This window comes from Sebastes fasciatus, chromosome 1 (assembly GCF_043250625.1).
Source record: "Sebastes fasciatus isolate fSebFas1 chromosome 1, fSebFas1.pri, whole genome shotgun sequence".
Taxonomy (NCBI): Eukaryota; Metazoa; Chordata; class Actinopteri; order Perciformes; family Sebastidae; genus Sebastes; species Sebastes fasciatus.
In genome coordinates, this window is record NC_133795.1 from 34,806,899 (window position 1) to 34,826,000 (window position 19,102).

At 41.1% G+C, this 19,102-nt stretch overlaps 1 protein-coding gene across 7 annotated transcripts; it reads right to left on the reverse strand.

The window, feature by feature from the left end:
- Window positions 1–452: 452 nt before the first annotated feature.
- On the reverse strand, window positions 453–18,094 carry pbrm1l (polybromo 1, like). 7 transcript variants are annotated; one of them, XM_074645668.1, is made up of 30 exons: window positions 17,973–18,094; window positions 17,466–17,640; window positions 16,107–16,204; window positions 15,772–15,919; window positions 15,501–15,650; window positions 15,259–15,375; window positions 15,100–15,168; window positions 14,907–15,005; window positions 14,735–14,820; window positions 14,198–14,280; window positions 13,894–14,110; window positions 13,259–13,400; window positions 12,974–13,059; window positions 12,529–12,808; window positions 12,322–12,427; window positions 11,132–11,771; window positions 9,936–10,156; window positions 9,631–9,822; window positions 8,780–8,937; window positions 8,431–8,673; window positions 7,271–7,416; window positions 7,006–7,163; window positions 5,960–6,143; window positions 5,657–5,855; window positions 5,064–5,262; window positions 4,830–4,985; window positions 3,217–3,372; window positions 2,782–2,846; window positions 2,318–2,513; window positions 453–888 (listed from the first exon to the last, which is right to left on the reverse strand). In XM_074645668.1, the coding sequence occupies exons 2-30, from the start codon at window positions 17,607–17,609 to the stop codon at window positions 725–727; spliced, it is 4,902 nt and encodes a 1,633-aa protein (XP_074501769.1). In that variant the 5' UTR covers window positions 17,610–17,640; window positions 17,973–18,094; the 3' UTR covers window positions 453–724. The 7 variants fall into 7 exon arrangements, with proteins under 7 accessions (XP_074501769.1, XP_074501779.1, XP_074501754.1 ...); XM_074645678.1 differs by having other exon boundaries at window positions 4,914–4,985; window positions 14,198–14,289; XM_074645653.1 differs by having other exon boundaries at window positions 14,198–14,289.
- Between the last annotated feature and the right edge of the window lie 1,008 nt (window positions 18,095–19,102).

Consider the following 19,102-nt stretch of genomic DNA (forward strand, 5'->3'; position numbering starts at 1 on the left):
GACTGTCACTCATCTTGTCTGCTATTCGCGCACCGCACTCCTCTCTCTCTTTCTCTCCTCCTCTCCCTCCTGCTCTGTACCTGTAGACCATCAGCGCGCCGCGCACCCCCGCCCCTCCCTGCTTGATCGTTTGATCCTTGTCTGTCATCACCTGATTGTTCGCACGGACGTCATTAACACAACATTCAGTCACAGTCAGTGCATGGAGTGCCCGTGGTGCGGAGAAGATTATCCTATCATTCTGCCTTGAATTAATTAAAGAAAAAAGGAAAAGAAAAAAAAAACGACTCTCGGACGGGAGCTGGCTCAATGAACCGGCTCGTTCGTGACCTACACATCACCAGTGAAAAGGCATCATCACGCATTTCTCTTTATCATAAGTATACCGTGGAAAGCACACAAGCACAAAGTAACGTTTGTTGAGGACTAATACAATTTGAAAAAAAACAGTATGAACAGGGTATTCTGAATTTTATTTTGGTATTACCAATAAGCCCAAAACAAAGCACTTGTTTTTGCAGCATAATTAATCCTGTGGTGTAAAAAAAGAAAAGAAAATGCACACACAAATAACTATCAAACTCATTATGTTAGCTAATAAATATAAAATTGATCATGGTTCACTATAAAATATTGCTTCTATGGTCTATGATCCTTCCCTAAACCCCATTGGTTGAGGATAGGAGCAGTGGGTGAGCTGGTTATAGTGGTTAGTCCCTACAGGTCACAGGTTGTATCCCTGAGAGATGTTCAGAGAGTCTCTCAGCATCAGGTCACGCAGGCGCCACAGTGCATCCACCATGGTGGTGTGGGCTCCTTTGCTCTTCAGCCAGTGAGCTGGCAGCCGGCTCTCCTGCTCTTTGGTCAGGTGAGCTTCACGCCTTTGAGCTGTGATGGAAACACAGGGGTTTTGGATTTATTGAACAGGCGAAATATGTTTTACTTATGTGAGCAGAATGATGTTTCTCTTTTTTCAAGCACACAAAACAAGAAGGACTTGAGCTAATTATGCTTAATAAGAACCTGAATACTTCCCATTTATATACTTCTATTTTATTACACAGCTTTGTTGAATACTCAATACCGATTACTCAATTGCAGCATTCTATGGTCTGTTATTTCTTTATAGCAGACCACTGCTATGGACAGGGCTCTGATCTCGGTCTCCAGAGGACCATTTTTGTGTCAAATAATTATTATTTCTTAAAGCTGCAGTGGGTAGAATTGGAGCAAATATGATTAAACAGGTAATCTGAAAAAAAATCATGTGCCGCTGTGTCCTCCGGTGCTCCTAATGGCATCTGCAAGATTTCAGAGGAAAACAACCAATCAGAGCCGAGATTGAGCATGCTGTCAATCACTTGCGAACTCTGATCAAACGGTCAAACTAGGCAGCGCTGATCAAATATGAATCAATATTCTGTTACTGTAATGACTATTTATCTCCTCAAATGTTTTCAGAAACATCTTGTATGGCAGCCATGTTGAGATCAGTTGAAAAAAAATACCAAGCACCGCCCACCAGCCAGAGCAAACTTTCTCATTTTACAGCTAAACAGTACACTACAAGATGTTTCTGACAACAATTGAGGCGAGAAATAGGCATTACAGTAACAGAATATGAATTAATATTTGATCAGCGCTGCCTAGTTTGACCGTTTGATCGGAGTTCACAAATTATTGACAGCTGCCTCCGTTGAATGAACAGCCAATAGGAACGCTCTCTCTCTCTCTGAAATGACATGTGATTGGTCAAAGTGTCCCGTCACGGGCTAGACTTTCTAAAGCCTGAAAACAGAGCCATGAGGAGGTGCAGAAGTCTCATTCTCTCATAACTTTTGAATTACAATATGCTGAAAGGTTATTATGGAATATTTGCCCAATGATGCCAAAAACATTCTGCCCACTGCAGGTTTAAGTAAATAGATGTGTAATAAGCAGCATAATGTACAGCAAGCAGCAACAATGACGGCTCGCTGTACATTGTCCCTTACTTAACAAACCTGCTTCTATCATGTACTGTTCTTGATTTATATGTAAACGGTAATCACATTTCCAGTAACAGCAAACATTTTTACTTCAAAATACTTGTCTTGACTTAAAAAAACAAGCTCTAAGATGGTGAATTTAGCATCTTAATAACTAAGACGTTAGAAGGTAGCAAGTTAATTTATGAGGAAACATTTAAAAGGCAAATAATAATCAGATCATGTGGGAAAAATCTGTTGTATAATATGAAGTTTCAGTACTGTCAATATTGTGTCCACAAGAACGCTTCTACACGCCCCAAATGAAAAGAGGACTTAAGGAACACCACCTCTGAGCGTTTGGTCCCACTTGCTGACTGAGTTGGACTCTGAATTCAAGCCCTCGATGTACTTGAGGTAGGCCTCTGAGTGGAGCACCCTCTGGGTCTTTGGTGGTGGAGCCACAAACATGGGCGTGGTGGGCTGCAGGTGAGAGGGCAGGCCCTGTCCCGGATATGGTGGAGGAGCAGGGCTGAACATCCCAGGCTAAAATCGAACAAGGACAACACACTTTTTAGCACAATATGTGGAATATTGAATCCTAAAAATACATACATATTATTTTTTATATAAATATATATAATAAATATGTGTGTTATATATAATAACAATACATGACGCTTTTGTTTTTCTAATTTCTACATCTCGACTTCATCTTCTAACATCCAGCAGTGAAATCGCACTCGCTGCAAGACTGAATGTAATATAAAGTTGAAAAGTATGTGAACTCTGTATTTTCTGGACTGGAGCTCACCTGTTGCATAAAGTTTCCCGCTCCAGGACTTCCTGCCATGCCGTTCATACCAGCGCCCATCATACCTGTTAAACAACAATATTTAGTTTCTGTATATTTAGTAACTGGCATAAAGTCATGCTGGTTTGCTTTATGTTAAGATCTACAACAATGTTTTACAATCCCTTGTGAAAATGTTCGTTTCTGAATATCAGTTGAATGCTAGTGGCTCGGTTTGTTTTCACATGCACTATATGTGTAAATGTGTGTGTGGATCCTGTATATTTTAGGTGTGGTATGTGAGTACACTTTGAGAGAGGCTGTTTGAGACCAGAGAGCTTTGACTGCTCGGTGAGTGGATCAGGCATTGCAGCCCGTGGACCAGGTAAACCCCTCCAGCAGGAGAGACACGACTGGATGTGACTGAGCAGGTGTGGCTAGGACAGTGGCCCTTACCCTGATGAGGCATGCCAGGGTACCCGGGCATACCTGGCTGGAGATGGTGGAGAGACAGGAAGGGCCCCCCTGCAGGGTGAGGTAGCATTGGGGCCACACTCAACAAGCCCTCATGGGGGCCCTGCATATAAGGTGGGCCGTAAGCTCCCATCATGCCTTGGGGAAGAGGGCAAGGAGAGGACAACAACATATCCATGCATAAGTGACATGCAGCTGACTCTATAATAACATGCACTACTACTACACACAGTGGCCCCTTTCACACATGCACCTGAAGCCACAAAGGCTCTGGCAGTTTCCTCTGTTTGTTCAGGACTAGATAGAATTTGACAAATGTGTAACTACAACTCTAGTGGTAAAAGAAGCAGCAATATACCTGTGTAAAGCTGACTTTATTATGGTTTTACATAGCCACCAAGATAATCGTATATTTGGTTAAACTTTGATACGATTTTTGATATGATTTAATTCAATCCTCTGGGTAGACTCTGAAAATTCATAAAGGCCATCTTCTGTGGTGTACTTTTTTGTACCTCTTGCAAATAAACATACTTTCTTATCACGGACGGTAATTTGATGTCATAGGAGACTTGACACTGACATTTGCAGTATTGGGGTGCTTTCTCAAGGCAACATTTGGTCCGCTTTAATCAAACTCTGGTGCGATTCGTTTGGGCGGTTGTGAACGCAGTAATCATACTCTGGTGTGGACAAAAACAATCGGACTGAGACCGCTTGTGAGAGGTGGTCTCGGACCGTTTCCAAGCGAACCAAAACACAGGCTTCCTGTAAGGACATTTGTTGAGATGGACACAGGTAAACGACAGGTTAACATGAGTGGGAGAGGACGGACATGGACTTCTGCAGAAGTCCAATGTTTGCTTGACATCAGGGCCGAAGAGAACATACAGAATATGCTACATAAAGTCCACAAAAATAGTGATAGTTTATAAAATCAGAAACTGGAGAAGGGATTTGTGCGCAGTCGATCAGCGCAGAGCATCAGAGTCCACAATTCCCTGCGTAGAAGTGGGAGCTCTCGAGGCGATTACGATAAATTTGCTCCTTCGTACACTTCCCTCAGCAACTTATTTTACTTATTTGGTCCATTTTGATTTGTGCACTGTGAAACTGAACCAGACTAAATAGAAAACAAACCAAAAGTATTAATTTAACTCTGATTCGGACAAACCAAATGTACTATGGCTTGTGAAAGCGTCCTTAGAGACCAATGTGTGGATAATAGCGAGGAGGTAGCCTCACCCGAACAAACAGACCGGATGATGTTAAAGGTTCAGTGTGTGAAAGGGGCAGACAATACAAACAAGTCTGAGAATGTTAGCAGGCAAAACAAGCATGAAAGTTAAATGAAATTTAAAAAAAAGTTATTCATGGTTATATTCTATCATGCAGTCAATGTCATGCACTTTCAGCTAGTGATAATAAAAAAACATAAAACAATGTGAAACTGCAGCAAAAGAAGAAAACTGTTGCTTTAAGAATGTAAGTTCCAAACGGTTAGAAAATTAAGAGGATTAGGATTTTTAACAGTCCAGCCTCATTTCCCTGCTGCCTTGTTGTCAAACACTCGTGCTGCCTCTGAGAGGGGTTACCTGACACAGGTGTCATGGTCTGGTTTATCATTCCCATAGTGCTAGGCGAAGGCACCACCCCCATCAGTGCCCCTATGGGGGTACCTGCTCTAGGGGACGCTTGCTTCTGGGGCGGCCGGTCACGCTCTTGTTGATCCACTATTTTGGCTGCACGTTCTGAAACAAAAAATAATTCCTGTCTTGACTTCGGTTCACATCAGAGAACTTTCATACCCACAAATTTCTTCTTCTCACCTTCATACTCTGCTTTCTTGGTAGTCTCGAGGTTCCTCCACTCGGTGCCCACGAGTCGACTCAGCTCTCCGAAGGAGAAGTCCGGGTGTCGCGCTTTGATGACTGCTCGCATTTCACTGCTGAACAAGATATAGCCACTCATGTTGATCTTCCTCTTGGCCCCTTCCTTCTTAGATAAGCCCTTCACTTTAGGAGTGGACTTGATGAAAAACAAAGATGCAAGTTAAAAAACAAGGCAAAAGTTAGCATTGCTCACATACCCCCCGCTCACTGCTTGACCCCTGCTAAAGTAGGGCCAAAGGTTTTGTCCTTTTGGAAATATTTCAAAAGTTTGGGCACCCTGGACTTCTAACCCCCCAAAAGGCACAACTAGACAATACTGTCAATCAGCATACCAAATCTGAAGTTCCTAAGTTAAATCGTTTCCGAGTTCTGCTCCGGAAAAGAAAGTGTGACACGCGAAAGGAAGGAAGGAAGGACTAACGGGCGGAGCGCTATATACCCCCGACTACATTGTCGTCGGGGTATAAAAACAAATAGGTTGTCTTAATTTTAATAGCAAATGTTTGAAGACTTTGGACGTGCATGAGTACCTGAGGAGTGTATGGCGTGACCTCATTATCACTAGCAAGAGGGGTTTGCATCTGAGGCATAGAAAGCGTCCGTGGAGCGTCGTCGTCGTCGTCCATATCTTCCATGTCATCATCCTCAACATCTGCCAGTTTAACCTCAAGCTCGCTGATCTTCTTGTCCAAAAGGGGTGATGCTTCCTTCTGTGGCACCATTAATTTCCTACGAAAGATCAGACCAGCGTAAGAGAAAAAAAAAAGAAAATCAGACTGGGCAAGAAACTGCTTTTTAATCAGAAACAGCGCTGAGCTGCTCGACTGACCAACCTGAAATAGTAGACCTCGTCCTCCACCACTTTGGAAGAGTATGAGAAGCGTTTCAGACCCTTGAACTTTTTCATCAGCTTCTCTGCATCGATGTAGCGGCTCTCGCACAGCATGACATCCTCTTCTGCAATCTCGGTAGGTCTGCAGGACAGGTAGTCCTTAAAGGAGGACACCAGACATTTGCCTGGAGAGCAGACAGGAAAGATCAATAACATCGTTGATGAACAACTGAATTCACACTAGCAGTGTGAGGGCACAGAGCCTCATATGTTAAAAAAGTAGCTGTAATGTCAATTTAAAAAATAAGGCTAATGAAATATATTGGCTTTCTGGTGGAGAGTTAGTGTTACTGTACAAACGCTGGTTTTACACCAGTTAGTTTAGCACAAAGCTAAGCTAACCAGCGACTGGCTGTAGTAGCCTTATATTTGACAGACAGACTAGGGTTCAACGATCGTTTTTTTCCACTTGCCCGGTTGGATAAGTGGGTCAGAAATAAAATAAAGTAAAATTTTTACTTTACCGATACAAATTGTTTTATTTATTAGAAGTTATCAAATAAGAACAAAGACTTAAGTTAACTGTCAAGTTTAATCTTTATTTAAGTAAATAAATCTGGTGTTTTGCCCCACATCCTCCAACTAAACCCCTGTTTTCAGGATAATTCAAATGCTCGCTTGCGCTTTAGCTCATAAACTTTGTCTTTACCCACCGCCATTTTCTCGTGATTGCCCGATCGGCGCTGCGCAACTCTCAACAGAGACGAGAAGGAAAGCGAGACGGCTCACTACTTCCATCATCAACTGTGTTTAATTATTTTTTTACCACTTGCTCATTCGGGCAAGTTGCTAGATTTACTAGCCGACGTGGCATTTTACTTGCCCCGGGCAAGCGGGCAATCCTTATTGTGGAGCCCTGCAGATATGCGAGTGATATCAACGTGTTTATCTAACTCGCTGCCAAATATATTTTTCCCCCACAACGTTAAACTATTCCTTTAAAAAGGCATCAACTGTGATGTGTGAACACAAGTTATCAAACAGTACCTGTGACACAGGTCATGAGCAAGGTCTCCTCCAGATGGCTCAGAAACACTTCTCTCTTGTAGAACATCTTTGTGGGTTCGTGCTCCGTCTCCTCAGGATGAATGAAGATGGGCCCAAAGAAGAAAGTCGTTCCATTCTGCACCCACAGCTTCTCCATCCTGCAGCCCAGTCAAGGGAGCCATGTTACCAATACTTAATAACTAAACAATAAATGCATACACCATGTTTCAATAACACCAGGGAGGCCAAATGTACTGTCACCCACCTGGCAACCCGGGGCTTTGACAGACCATGTGACTGGATGTTGACAAAGTCTCCCACTTTATACCACATGTTGTTGTAGCGTAACTGTTCATAGTGCTGACAGCCGGGCTCGGCTCCACTCATCTCCGTAGGGACATCCTCTCTCTCCTAAACGAATAAACACGGACACACAGAGGACTCAGGGGTTTGTTTATATTGTGACAAACAAACTTTCATACTTGGAACTAACTGCTCCTCTGTCACCGTGCTCCTTGTCAGGACATGCCTGCTACCACTCTCTGAGTTAATGAATCCCCTGTAGTCGGCCAGCTGACAGTGTTCCTGCTCGGCAACAATATACTGTGGATTATATTTTATTTTTAATTTAGACCTGGACTGCAGCCTTGTCCTTTACACCGAAGTTGAGTAGAGGGCCAGTGTCCTGATTCTGGAGGCCTTTTGGGATTAGGCTCAATACTTAAGTCTGGTATGACACCATTAGCTATACCCAGAATTTGTCTTTTATGTGTCCTTTTATTTGCTGACCCAGTTTCCAGAAAAGTAAAATTAAAAAAGCCTCACACAGGATCATAAGGAACTATTAGAACTACACTGGTACGTGTCCACAGGCTCCATCCTTTCCACGCTTCCCATTCGGTGTCTATGTAAGCAGCTGTGCAATGCATTCTGGTAGCGTAGCTTTGCGTTTTGAGAGACGCGAATCAGCGCCTCTGGAAACTCCCAAAAAACTATTAAATTAATTGTTGTCGATCTAAAATGAAGACAGATTCAGCAAATGTATAACTTATTTCTCGCCTAAAATGTTTTCAAAAACACATTTGAAGGTGAACTATTTTCGTAATATACAAGAAAAAAGTTTCTTAACGAGCCGCCATGTTGGTTAGGGTTTGAAAGCTGGGAGCAGCAGCCCACGAGAGAGAGCGTTCAATCAGGTGCCTAGTGGCAGTCCACCAAGCATCCAATGCTGGGAAGCGAGGCGATCGCTCGTGTCTAAAAACACCCATGTGGACACATACCGGCAGGCCCTTATTTAGTGCAAATTCCTCTTGTCAGGGACGTAACTAATCAATCTTATCTTCAGGTCGGAAATAAAAATCCAAAACTATACAACAAATGATGTATTGCCATGGCGTAACCTTAGAAAATACAGTGTGACCTCACCTTCTCAACAAATCCACCACTGCCTGCATATGACACTGTCAGTTTGTCCTGGTCAGGCTTGGCAAACATGGAAGCAACGCGGACGACGGGCAACGGCATCTCCCGAGAAGTCAGTTTCACTGAACTCGCAGGCACGGCCCAGATCTTGATCTTCTTGAACGACTTGCTCCTGGCAGTGTAGCGGGATTCGCAGATGTACACATCCTCGGCTCCATAGCCCTCGGGTTGCATTTTGAAATAATCCTACAGATACAAGAAAAGGAAAAACACGATTAGGTGAACAGATCCTTGTGTCAAAGCAATAAAATATATATTCTGTGTGTGATTCAGTTTCTGTAGAGGGTCTTACCTTCACAAACAGGACCACACATTTGCCCGCAACTTTACTGAAAGACACCTTGTTGTAGTAGTCGCTCTTGAAGACCTCCTTTTCCAGAAACTTGCGTGTTGCCAGGTGGAAGGTTTCACTTGGTCTGTAGAACCAGCAGCCATAGAGCCACTTCGCACCTTCACACACAGGCCATGAACAAATAATCAATACAAGAAAGCTGAAATTTGCAAAAAATCTCAGTATTTATTGAGTAAAAATAAAAAAACATCTAAAGTTAGTTTAATCTTCTTTCTTATAATAATTAATTCTGCCTATTGATTTTGACTTGATTTTTGGGTGTGTCATAAAACGGTACAACATTGCCATTTATGTATGACTTGTGGCCATTTGATAATGATTTCTTTCTTACAGGTCCAGTGCGTAGGATCTGGCGGTATCTAGCGGTGAGGTGAGGAGAGCTACGGTGGCCGAGGCGAAAACGCGAATGGCCCTCTCTAGAGCCATTTAGAGCAGAGCCAGTGATTACAGTGTGTGTGTGTGTGTATGTGAGTGGTGAAGCAAGAGAGAGAAAGGGCAGTGGCGACGGGAGCGAGTAACGTTAACGACTCCGGCCCAAGCAGGAACAGAGTTTCGTTTGTCTGGCCCGTGCTACTGTAGAAACATGGCGGTGCCACATGGCAGACTCTGCGGAGAGGACCCGCTCCCTATGTAGATATAAACGGCTCATTCTAACGTAACAAAAACACAACGATTCTCATCATCAGGTGATTATATACTAAAGAAAACATACTTATTAATATTCCATTTCTGCCAATAGATCCCCCTAATAGTTACACACTGGCCCTTTAAGTTGCCAACATTTTTTTTACCTGCTTCATCCTCCCACAGGCGTTCAATGCAGACGATGTGTGGCTTCAGGTTCGGCTCTGATGGCTCCACGTAGACAAAGTCGCCCACATGGTAGGTGTTGTTTTCAAAGCTGCACTCCTGAGTGTACACACGCTCCGACTCAGACTCTGACTGCCACGCCTCACCTGGCAGGTCCTCGGCTTTCTCACCCTCTTTAGGTGAGAAATACATAATGATTCCAAATGAATACCACATCAACATATTAACACATTCCTCATACCTGTAAGTGTATTATGCCAGAGAGTTAACACACACACACACACACCTTTGTTTTCGTCCTCCTCTTCCTCCGTCTTTAGTTTGTCCTCCTCGATCTCTTTGGGGATCTTCTCCCTCTTTTCCTGCTCCACGTCGTTGTGCAGGTGTTTGCACGTGTAGTTGAGTGCAGTCGACAGCAGAATCTCTCCGTTCTTGCATAGCTCATCCCTGATCTTAATGAAAAACTGTTGTAGCTCCACTGAATCCTCAAATATTTCTGAGTCAGTCCTGCAAATGCAAAAAAAATACATGAATAAGTAAACACTTTTGAACACAGTTTAGCTGTTTAAAAGAGAACATCACACCGTTTTAGCTGAAGGACCAGGATAGAGCTGCAACGATTAATTGATTAATCAATTAGTTATTAAATTAATTGCAAATCGGTGGAGTCATTTTTGAGGAAAAAAAAGTCAAAGTTCTCTGATTCGAGCTTCTTAAATGTGAATATTCTCTGGTTTCTTTACTCCTCTATGAGAGTAAACTAAAGATCTTTGAGTTGTGGACAAAACAAGATATTTGAGGACATCACCTTGGGCTTTGGGAAATACTGATCAACATTTTCTGACATTTTCTAGACCAAACAACTTATCGATTTATCGAGAAAATAATCTACAAATTAATCGAAAATGAAAATAATTGTTAGTTGAATGAATGTGTTAAATCCTGATCCTTAACTACAAATTAAATAATTGTGCATAACTAAAACATTAATAACATTTAACACTAAGTTCTTGTAAAAGATGTTAAATGCTGACTCTTAAATCTGCACCCAACCCACCATCCAAATTATGTTTGTAAACAGTAAAAATCAAGAAAAAGAAGTAAAAATACAGTAAATAGTAAAAAAAATCTGAAGGGCTCTTGAAGTTAGAGAATTGAAAAGAGCATATTTCCCCATTTGATACTAATAATTTTCACTTTTCATTTGTGGCAAGCGCATGATAGTTTCTTGCAGAGAATGCTTCACGGATCGAAACAACTTTTTTTGAGAAGTTGTGCAATCGGATATTGTTAAAAATGTCAAAGTGATTTAATACAATGTAAAAGGTTATTCACATGAAAACCCTTTTTCTATTTGCTGTTTCAATGCAAGATAAATGATCTGACTGTTTTAGTTTTTTTTTGTCTCTAGACTGAACAGAGCAAACACTTCACTTTTACTGATATAGCCTCAGACAGCCTTTTAAACATAAGTTGATATACCTGTGCAGCCTTCTTGCCTTCTCCAGCACTTCGAACATGTTTTCCTGGAAGACGTCCAGCCTCCTGTAGCGGCCACGGTCCACGTTCATCCTGATGACATCGAAGTTAAGCGGTGGTTTCTCGGGTGCGGCTGGATCCACAGCGGGGATCTCAGCCAGCGAGTCGCTGTAGCATCTGCCCTCTTCGTCCTGGTGGCCCAGCACGGACACAAACAGGTTCCTGATTAGCTCTCGCACCAGAGGTCCCACAGCAGAAGGCTCCGAATCCTCGCCTCCCTCCTGCTGCTTGCGTGTCTCCAGCAGCACCCGGTGCAAAACGAGAGCATCCCGATAGATCAGAGACTCCGGCTCGTTGTAAATGCAGGCATTGTTGAACATGAGAGCAAAGTCCTCCATCATGGCTTCAACGTCTTGGTAACGGCCGCCCGCCATGTGGCTCCGCAGGCGCTCCATATCGATGGGTCTCTTGATGGTAGCATAGTAGTCAGGCAGCTCGGCACGAGACGGCAAACGAAGGAAGATTGTGCTTAGACGCCGACCTCGACGGTCGGTGAAGTTTCGCACAGCATCGTAGAGCTCATTTAACCTCTGCTGGAGAGGGGTGAGGTATTTGGACTTCTTTGGAGAAACACCACTCTTTCCTAGATACAAAAATACACGTAAGATTAGACAGCATTGTAAAACCAAAATTAAAGCCTAGAAACAGTAGTACCAACAGCAACATGGGGGCACTCCATCGAGTACAGACCTCTGCAAAGACCTAATAGTCTGTCAGGTAGCCATTATGTTGGGTGGATGGTAAATCTGGATAGTTTGTTTACTGTGATAGATTAGCGAGTTAGTTGTTTCTAGCCGCTGCAAGTTAATATTTATACTATGATGAAATTAATGAAATCCTATGGTTGAACTTTTCACTTAGAAAAATCATAACGTTATAAATGTGACTCGTCAAACGTTGGTCTGAACAGTAAAAAACAGACAGTAACTCACGTATAAAAACACTGTTTTATATGTAGTTAATAACTTCTCTCCCATATCTGTGGTGGTGTTTATATCCGTAAAGAGATGCATTTCCTTGTGTTGAACACTTGTGGACGTAATCTGTATAGTATACAGATTTACGGACACAAAACAAAACCCTGTGGAAACGAGGCGTAAAACATGCAAAAACGCTGGTATGATCGAACTTACTTAGTTTCGGTTTGGGAGATCCCACGTCTTCTTCTTCAGGCAAAGGTCCCAACTCCTTACGCTTTTCCTTCAGTATCTTCTCCAGAATATCAGCATCATTGTACACCTAAGTTAACACCCCCCAAAAATTGGTAGTATCAGAAAAATAAAGTTCATCATCTCAGCATTGTTTTGCATTAAATAATAGCAAAGATTTACACTGTCTACCTGAGATCCCTCTTCATTGTAATGCCGGGCGTTTCGGAACATCAACCTCATTTCATCCATCAGAGCTTCCTCTGTCGCGTAGCGTTCATTGCGGACGTTGTGCTCAATGGTCTTCAGGTCCATTGGTTCAAGGATGACTTTATAGTAGCTGGGGTAGTCCTTCTTGGAGGGTTTGACCATAAACAGATCACAAAGACGGCGATTGGTGTTCGCCTCCCTAGCCTCAGTCACTGCGGCGTATAAGGCTTTCATTCGGTTCTTTTTGACATTTTTCTTGTGGCTTAAAAAGAATCAAAGTGGAAAGAACTTGGGGGTCAACACAGACATAAAAAACAAGACGTTTTGTTGTTAGCAAGCAAACTACAGATTCTTCATTTTTAAGATAATTAGCAATGGATCTACAATTCGAGAACAAATCTGAAAGGAGAGAGAAAAACCTGCATACCTTTTCTTCTTGATGCTCCCTGCATCGGATGACAGAACGCTGTTTTCATCCTCTTCGTCTCTCCTCAGAAGTTCCCTCTTTTTCGCCTGTAACAACAGACCGATCAACAGACCAATCAACAGAAAGGCAGATAACTCAGTGGACAATTATATTCACTGGGCTATTTCTGCAAGATGCTTTATTGTTTCAAATTACAGGTAATTTCTTTCATTCTTGGCCTAACCAGAGTAAAAACATCTTCCAGCATAACATGACAAAAAACAAACAAACAGCAGATTCCCTTACCTGTAAGATCTGCTGAAGCCTAAAGGCCCGCTTGTAAATGCTTGAGCTAGGTATGTTGTAGCGCTTTGCATTCTCAAACATCAGAGTGAGGTCAGCATCCATCTGCTCCACACTCTCATACTCGTTGTTCTTCATCTTTGCCCTTAAAAATAATGAAAAGGTTATCAAGGACTGCATCTACCTAACCTGACCCACCAGATGGTTTGTTACACAGAACCATCTGAAAAGCAGTCATTGGAAACTGTTTGGAAAAGAGCAGGCACTTTCAAAAAAATACATGGCATTGGATGAGCTGTCTGTCAATCAAACTCTTGCCGAAGCCAGTCGGGAGAAGAGCGAAAACATCTTGTCCATCGTGAAAAGCCTTCAGTGCCGTTCTTTGCTCTTCTTTCAATGAAGACATTTCCTCCTCACATAACTTGAAGCCTAACAAGATGGATATTCGTGTGATATGTGATCCCACGATTCTCGCATGATCTTGTGACATTGCGAGAATCCAGCTGCCTTGCAAGGTAAGCATCTACCACACCACTAGGTGCAATTAGAAATTTCAACAGATAAATCCCATCACTAACTTTTTATCAATCTGTCATTCTGCCTCTGGACACGATATCTGCTGAGTGATCGTTCCTTACCGGATCTGCTGCAGAGCGATGGGTTGTTTGATCTGCTGATAGTAGTCGGGATACTCTCTGCGGGAGGGCAGGTGCTGGAAAGGTTCAGAGAAGACCTGGCCCTGGGTGTTCCTGGCACCCCTCACAGCTTCATACAGCTGGAAGATCGGGTTGCTCATCTCCATACTAGAACTCTGACTCTCGGCCTCTGACTCTCCCTCGTCGTAGCACACGGAGCCTGCAAACGTTTAGGATGATGAACTGTTATTTTTTTCAACACAAACACAAGGTAAATTTCTCTGCCACCTAAAGCGCTGATGCTTACCAGAGAGCACAGGGTCGTCCTCACTCTCTGAGCCATAGTGGAGAGCTACGCTGACACCAGACAGTCGATCCCCCTGGCCAGACCTGCGATTTCTGAATAGTATCAGTAAAGACACAAGACATCATGTAGTTTTGGAAAAATGTGTTTTCTGTCAGGGAATAATTTGCTGATTTGTATTTTGTGACAAAAATAATACACTAAAAACTATGCAATTGTCTAGAGCTGCAACGATTAATCGATTAGTAACCGCCAACTATTTGGATAATCAATAAACCGGTTTGAGTAATATTTTTTTTAAATGTTCTAAGTTCTCTGATTCCAGCTTCTTAAATGTGAATATTTTCAGTTTTTTTTTTTACTCCTCTATGACAGTAAACTGAATATCTTTGAGTTGTGGAGAAAACAAGACATTTGAGGACGTCATCTCGGGCTTTGGGAAACACTGATTGATATTTTTCACCATTTTCTGACATTTTATAGATCAAACAACTAATCGATTAATCGAGAAAATAGTTAGTGGCAATTGTTGTTTAATACCTGATGCGAAGACTAGATTTAGTGGGTTCAGCGTGTTCAAGGTCAGTCTTCCGCTGGATGAAGACTTTCTTTATGGTGTTGGCATCCTATACAATACAAAAGAGAACAATTGTTAATATTTGGGATGTTACATCTTAAAAAAAAAAGAAAAAGGAAATCAAGAAGAGTTTACCTTAAAAACCTGAGATCCTGGTTCATTGTACGTTTTGGCATTTTTGGCCATCAGGTCCACGTCCTTGGCCATCGCATTGACACTTTTATAGTATCCAATCTATGCAAATAACATAAATTAGTGCTGGCTGTTTTAAAACACCATGACGTTCTGAAATGTCTGAATGATGTACGACAAAACAGTCGGTCACTACCTGTATCCTTTGAGCGATGGTTCTCAGATCTATTGGCTCCTTTATAATGGCATAGTAGTCTGGGTAATGCTGGGAAAGACAGAGAGGCGTGTTAATATCAAGAATGTGTAACAATTTCAGAGGCACCATTTGAAGTCCAAAGACTCTTCAAGGACTTACCACTTTGGATGGCAATTTCTGGAACAGTTCACTGACCAGACGCCCTGCGGGATCAGCGTGTGACACTATAGCCTCCAAGAGTTGCTCGAACAATTCCTTCAAATTGCCAGTCGGGGTCTAAAAGATAAATATGCACAAATTAGCTATTTGATCCTTGTTACAACAAACACAAATATTACAGATATTAATGTTCATAAATGAAAGTCACACAAGCAGGCAATGCAATGAGGAAAATAACTTACCTCATCTTCAGTTGACATTCCTGGATTATCCATCATATCATCACCATCTTCATCATCCTCATCTCCATCACCGGGTTGCACAAACTCATTCCTTGTTTGCAAATACACCTCCCACAGCTTGCATGCAGCTTGATACTCCTCTGTGTCATTCTGAGTTGTTGAACATGGAAAGGAATATAGAGTTTTGAAAATATGGCTTAACAGAATAATTGTCCTATTACACTATATTGCAGTGACAGATATACTGTAAGTGAACTTATTTCCTCCCTACCTTGTAGAATGATTTGGCATTGTTGAACATGAGCTGGAAATCTGCAGTAAGCTGCTCCACATCACTATAATCTTCTGACTTCAGTTTATACTGAATCTTCGTCATATCAATTGGCTGGGCCACCACTTCATAATAATCAGGCTGATTCCTGAAAAAGAACAAGAGCAATCAGGCTTCATTGTAATATCCTTATGTCAGAGACCAACCCACCAGTCAGACTGTCAAATCTCAATATGACATGTACAATGTATGATGGTTGGTATATCTTGGACAGGTCCACCCACATTTTTTTTGTGACAATTTTAAGCTTTACTCAGACTTTTATGTTACAATACCTTCTCTTTGGTACCCTAAGGAAAACTTCACAAAGTTGCCTCCCTTGGTCATCCCTGTGGTCCCTGACAGCATTGAACAGCTCATGACATACAGCAATCTGGAGGGAACAAGCAATCAAAATCCCATAACTGTTTAATAATGCACATACATTAAGATAAGAGAATCCTTTATTAGTCCCACGGCACGGAAATTTGCAGGATTACAGCAAAGGGGGACAGTGCAAACAGCAGGAGGCATAAGTAAAAAAAAATAATAATAATAATAAATAAGATTTAATAAATAAGCAAATAAACATTAAAGACATAGTAAGTAAGTAAACATAAAAAAAAACAGCATATAAAAATAGACTGAATGAGTGTTTGGGTTCAGAATTTTGGCACATATGAATAAGAAATGGAAAGACAGATAACTGGTTGCTCTGTGTATTCAACCGTAAGACAAAACGTGTCGGGTGCTCTTGAAAAATGAGGGTAAAAAAATCAGGATAGACAGGAAGGCACTCCAAAATACTAAAACAAGTTGCAACGAGGATGGAAATATATTAAAAAGTATTTAATGTAGTGGCTAAATTGTTAAAAAGCCAACATGTTTCGACCACTGTAGGTCTTTGTCAGGGCTTAAAAACAAACAGACAAAGCGGATGTGGCCTCATCTATATGGTATCAACAACCAATGGGAGACAATCACATGAATTGATGCTGGACATAAATGACTTGTTTGTGTGTTTTTTGTAATACTATAGTGATCATGAGTATTTTGGAGTGCCTGGATTGCCTTCCTGTCTATCATGAAATATGAAATAGATAGATAGATAGATAGATAGATAGATAGATAGATAGATAGATAGATAGATAATACAATACATAAATAAGAGATGTCATGTTCTTTTTAAATTGATTAAAAACATTCAAAGCCTTTTTTCCTTTTTTAAATTTTATTTTATTTATTTATTCATTATTATCATTATTTTTATTATTATTTTCTTGTTTCTTCTATTTTTATTTACATGTATGTCTATAAATATGTGTGTTTTAAATCTTTTTTCTTCTCTTCTTATTATTATTATTTCATGATTTATTTGTGGATACTCTCCCTGTGTTGTATTCTCTACAATTTGAATGTTATGTATCCAGGATTGAGATCAGTTAGGTCCTTTGTGACCAGCTGTGGCTTGTTTGTGTGGATGTTGTTGTCAGGTATGATTGATTGATGTGTTGTTCAGAAAAACAAATTAACTTTCCTTGTATAGTGACTGTTCTAATGATTATTAACAATTAATAAAAATATCTTTGAAAGAAAAAGAAAAACATTCAAAGCCTGATGCAAATCAACAATACAATAAAATCAAGAGCATTTACCGTGTCTACAGGAGGAACATTAGAGATCCTTCTTCTTTTCCTGCCACTTCCAGGTGTGGAGCAGGAGGTCTCCTCCAGGTCTCCTCCTCCACTCACACTGCTGGAGGGAGAGGTGGCTCTCCTCCTCTTGGAGCTGGCTGACATCTCTGGTTGCTCTAACAGGCTAGCCCGCTAGCTACAACACACAACAACAACATGGTTAGACTCACTGGGGATTGTTTACCAGATCAACAAGAGATTCATTTAGTTTAAACTGAACATTTGAAGTTCATGTCTCTATTCACAACTAGTCTGAAACTACAAGCAGAGCAGCCTCAGCCTCAGTTAGTTAGCATGTTAGCTCCTCTGATGGATGAAACAAAGCCAACAGACTGTTAGCTGTTAGCATGCTATTCTCTCTTGCTTTACTAACTACACAGCCGACCTACATGTTCTTCAATTACACAGAAAACACGTGCAAGCTGTGACAAATAAACAAATAAATGGTGATTTAAAAGCTTATCTCACCCAAAACTCAGCTGAGTATCCGTGGTTCCCTGAGCAGGTCTGTGTAGCGGCTAGCTGGCTAGCTGCTGTTCAAAACTTAGAACCGGAAGTGGAGGTTGTATTGTGTTTGTGTGTGTAGTGACGGTGCTGCCCCCCTCAGGACAGGAGGGGGTACTGCAAATATTTCTGGTTTATTTTTTTCAGACAGCAAGGCTACAAAGTGCTTTACAGACATAAAAACAGATTTAAAAAAATTAGAAATATGTATTTATATATTTAGTTGATACATGTATAGTTTACAGGAGAAAATAAAATGATAATAATAAAATGTTTGCTTAAAACTATAGGCTAATTAAAAGCTAATTTGTAAAAAAAAAAGTCTTTAATGTGCTAAATGTTGTATTTCTTCCTGCAACTTACACATTTTAAACCTATCTGGGTGTGCGAATGGGGTCAGAGCTCAGATGTTGTGGCTCACTGTTTGGTGATGACATTTTTATTTCTGCAAAGGGGAGCAATTTATGGGTTTGACTATGGTCCAAAAATAATGATCAACCAGCTGTGTTACCAGTGCGTATACTTAGAGTTTCTGTATATGTTGCTTAGTGGCTGAAACATGTTTAGTTACATTTGAAGTGTTGATAGTGTTTGTATACAGTCCATTAATCTAAAGTTTCATGTTAAAGTTGAGTTCCAGTGTCATGTAAAAAACGTTTCTATTTACAGATAACTTAATTGTCTACAATATGTTTTTGTTTTTATATATTTTTTAGTTTATTTTTTCATTTATTTCTTAATAAAAATAAAAATAAAAATAATATAATTGTCTACAAATGCACCCATTAAAAGTGAGCACAATCCAAATCAAAGTGGGAGTATTCACTGCCTGGTTGTAAGATTGGAGAATGAGATGAGGGGTTGGATAGTTTGAGTCATACAAGATCAACAACTTGTGTATTTTCCTTATAGTATACTTTTTGTCATTTTTTAGTCTTAATTGCTGTTGTATTTTTTTCCTGTAATTTACAATTAGTCTGGCACCTGTGATGGGTCCTGTGACCTGTGACAGCCAACATCCAGGTTGATGCTGTGTGAGAGAGAGAGAGAGAGAGAGAGAGAGAGAGAGAGAGAGAGAGAGAGAGAGAGAGAGA

Coding starts and splice junctions, on each gene's coding strand:
- pbrm1l (XM_074645653.1), bottom strand. CDS start 17,609: ATGTCAGCCAGCTCCAAGAGGAGGAGAGCCACCTCTCCCTCCAGCAGT. Junction 2,514..2,781: donor CGGGAAACTTTATGCAACAG/GTGAGCTCCAGT, acceptor GTTCGATTTTAG/CCTGGGATGTTCAGCCCTGC. Junction 889..2,317: donor GTGGGACCAAACGCTCAGAG/GTGGTGTTCCTT, acceptor TTTCCATCACAG/CTCAAAGGCGTGAAGCTCAC.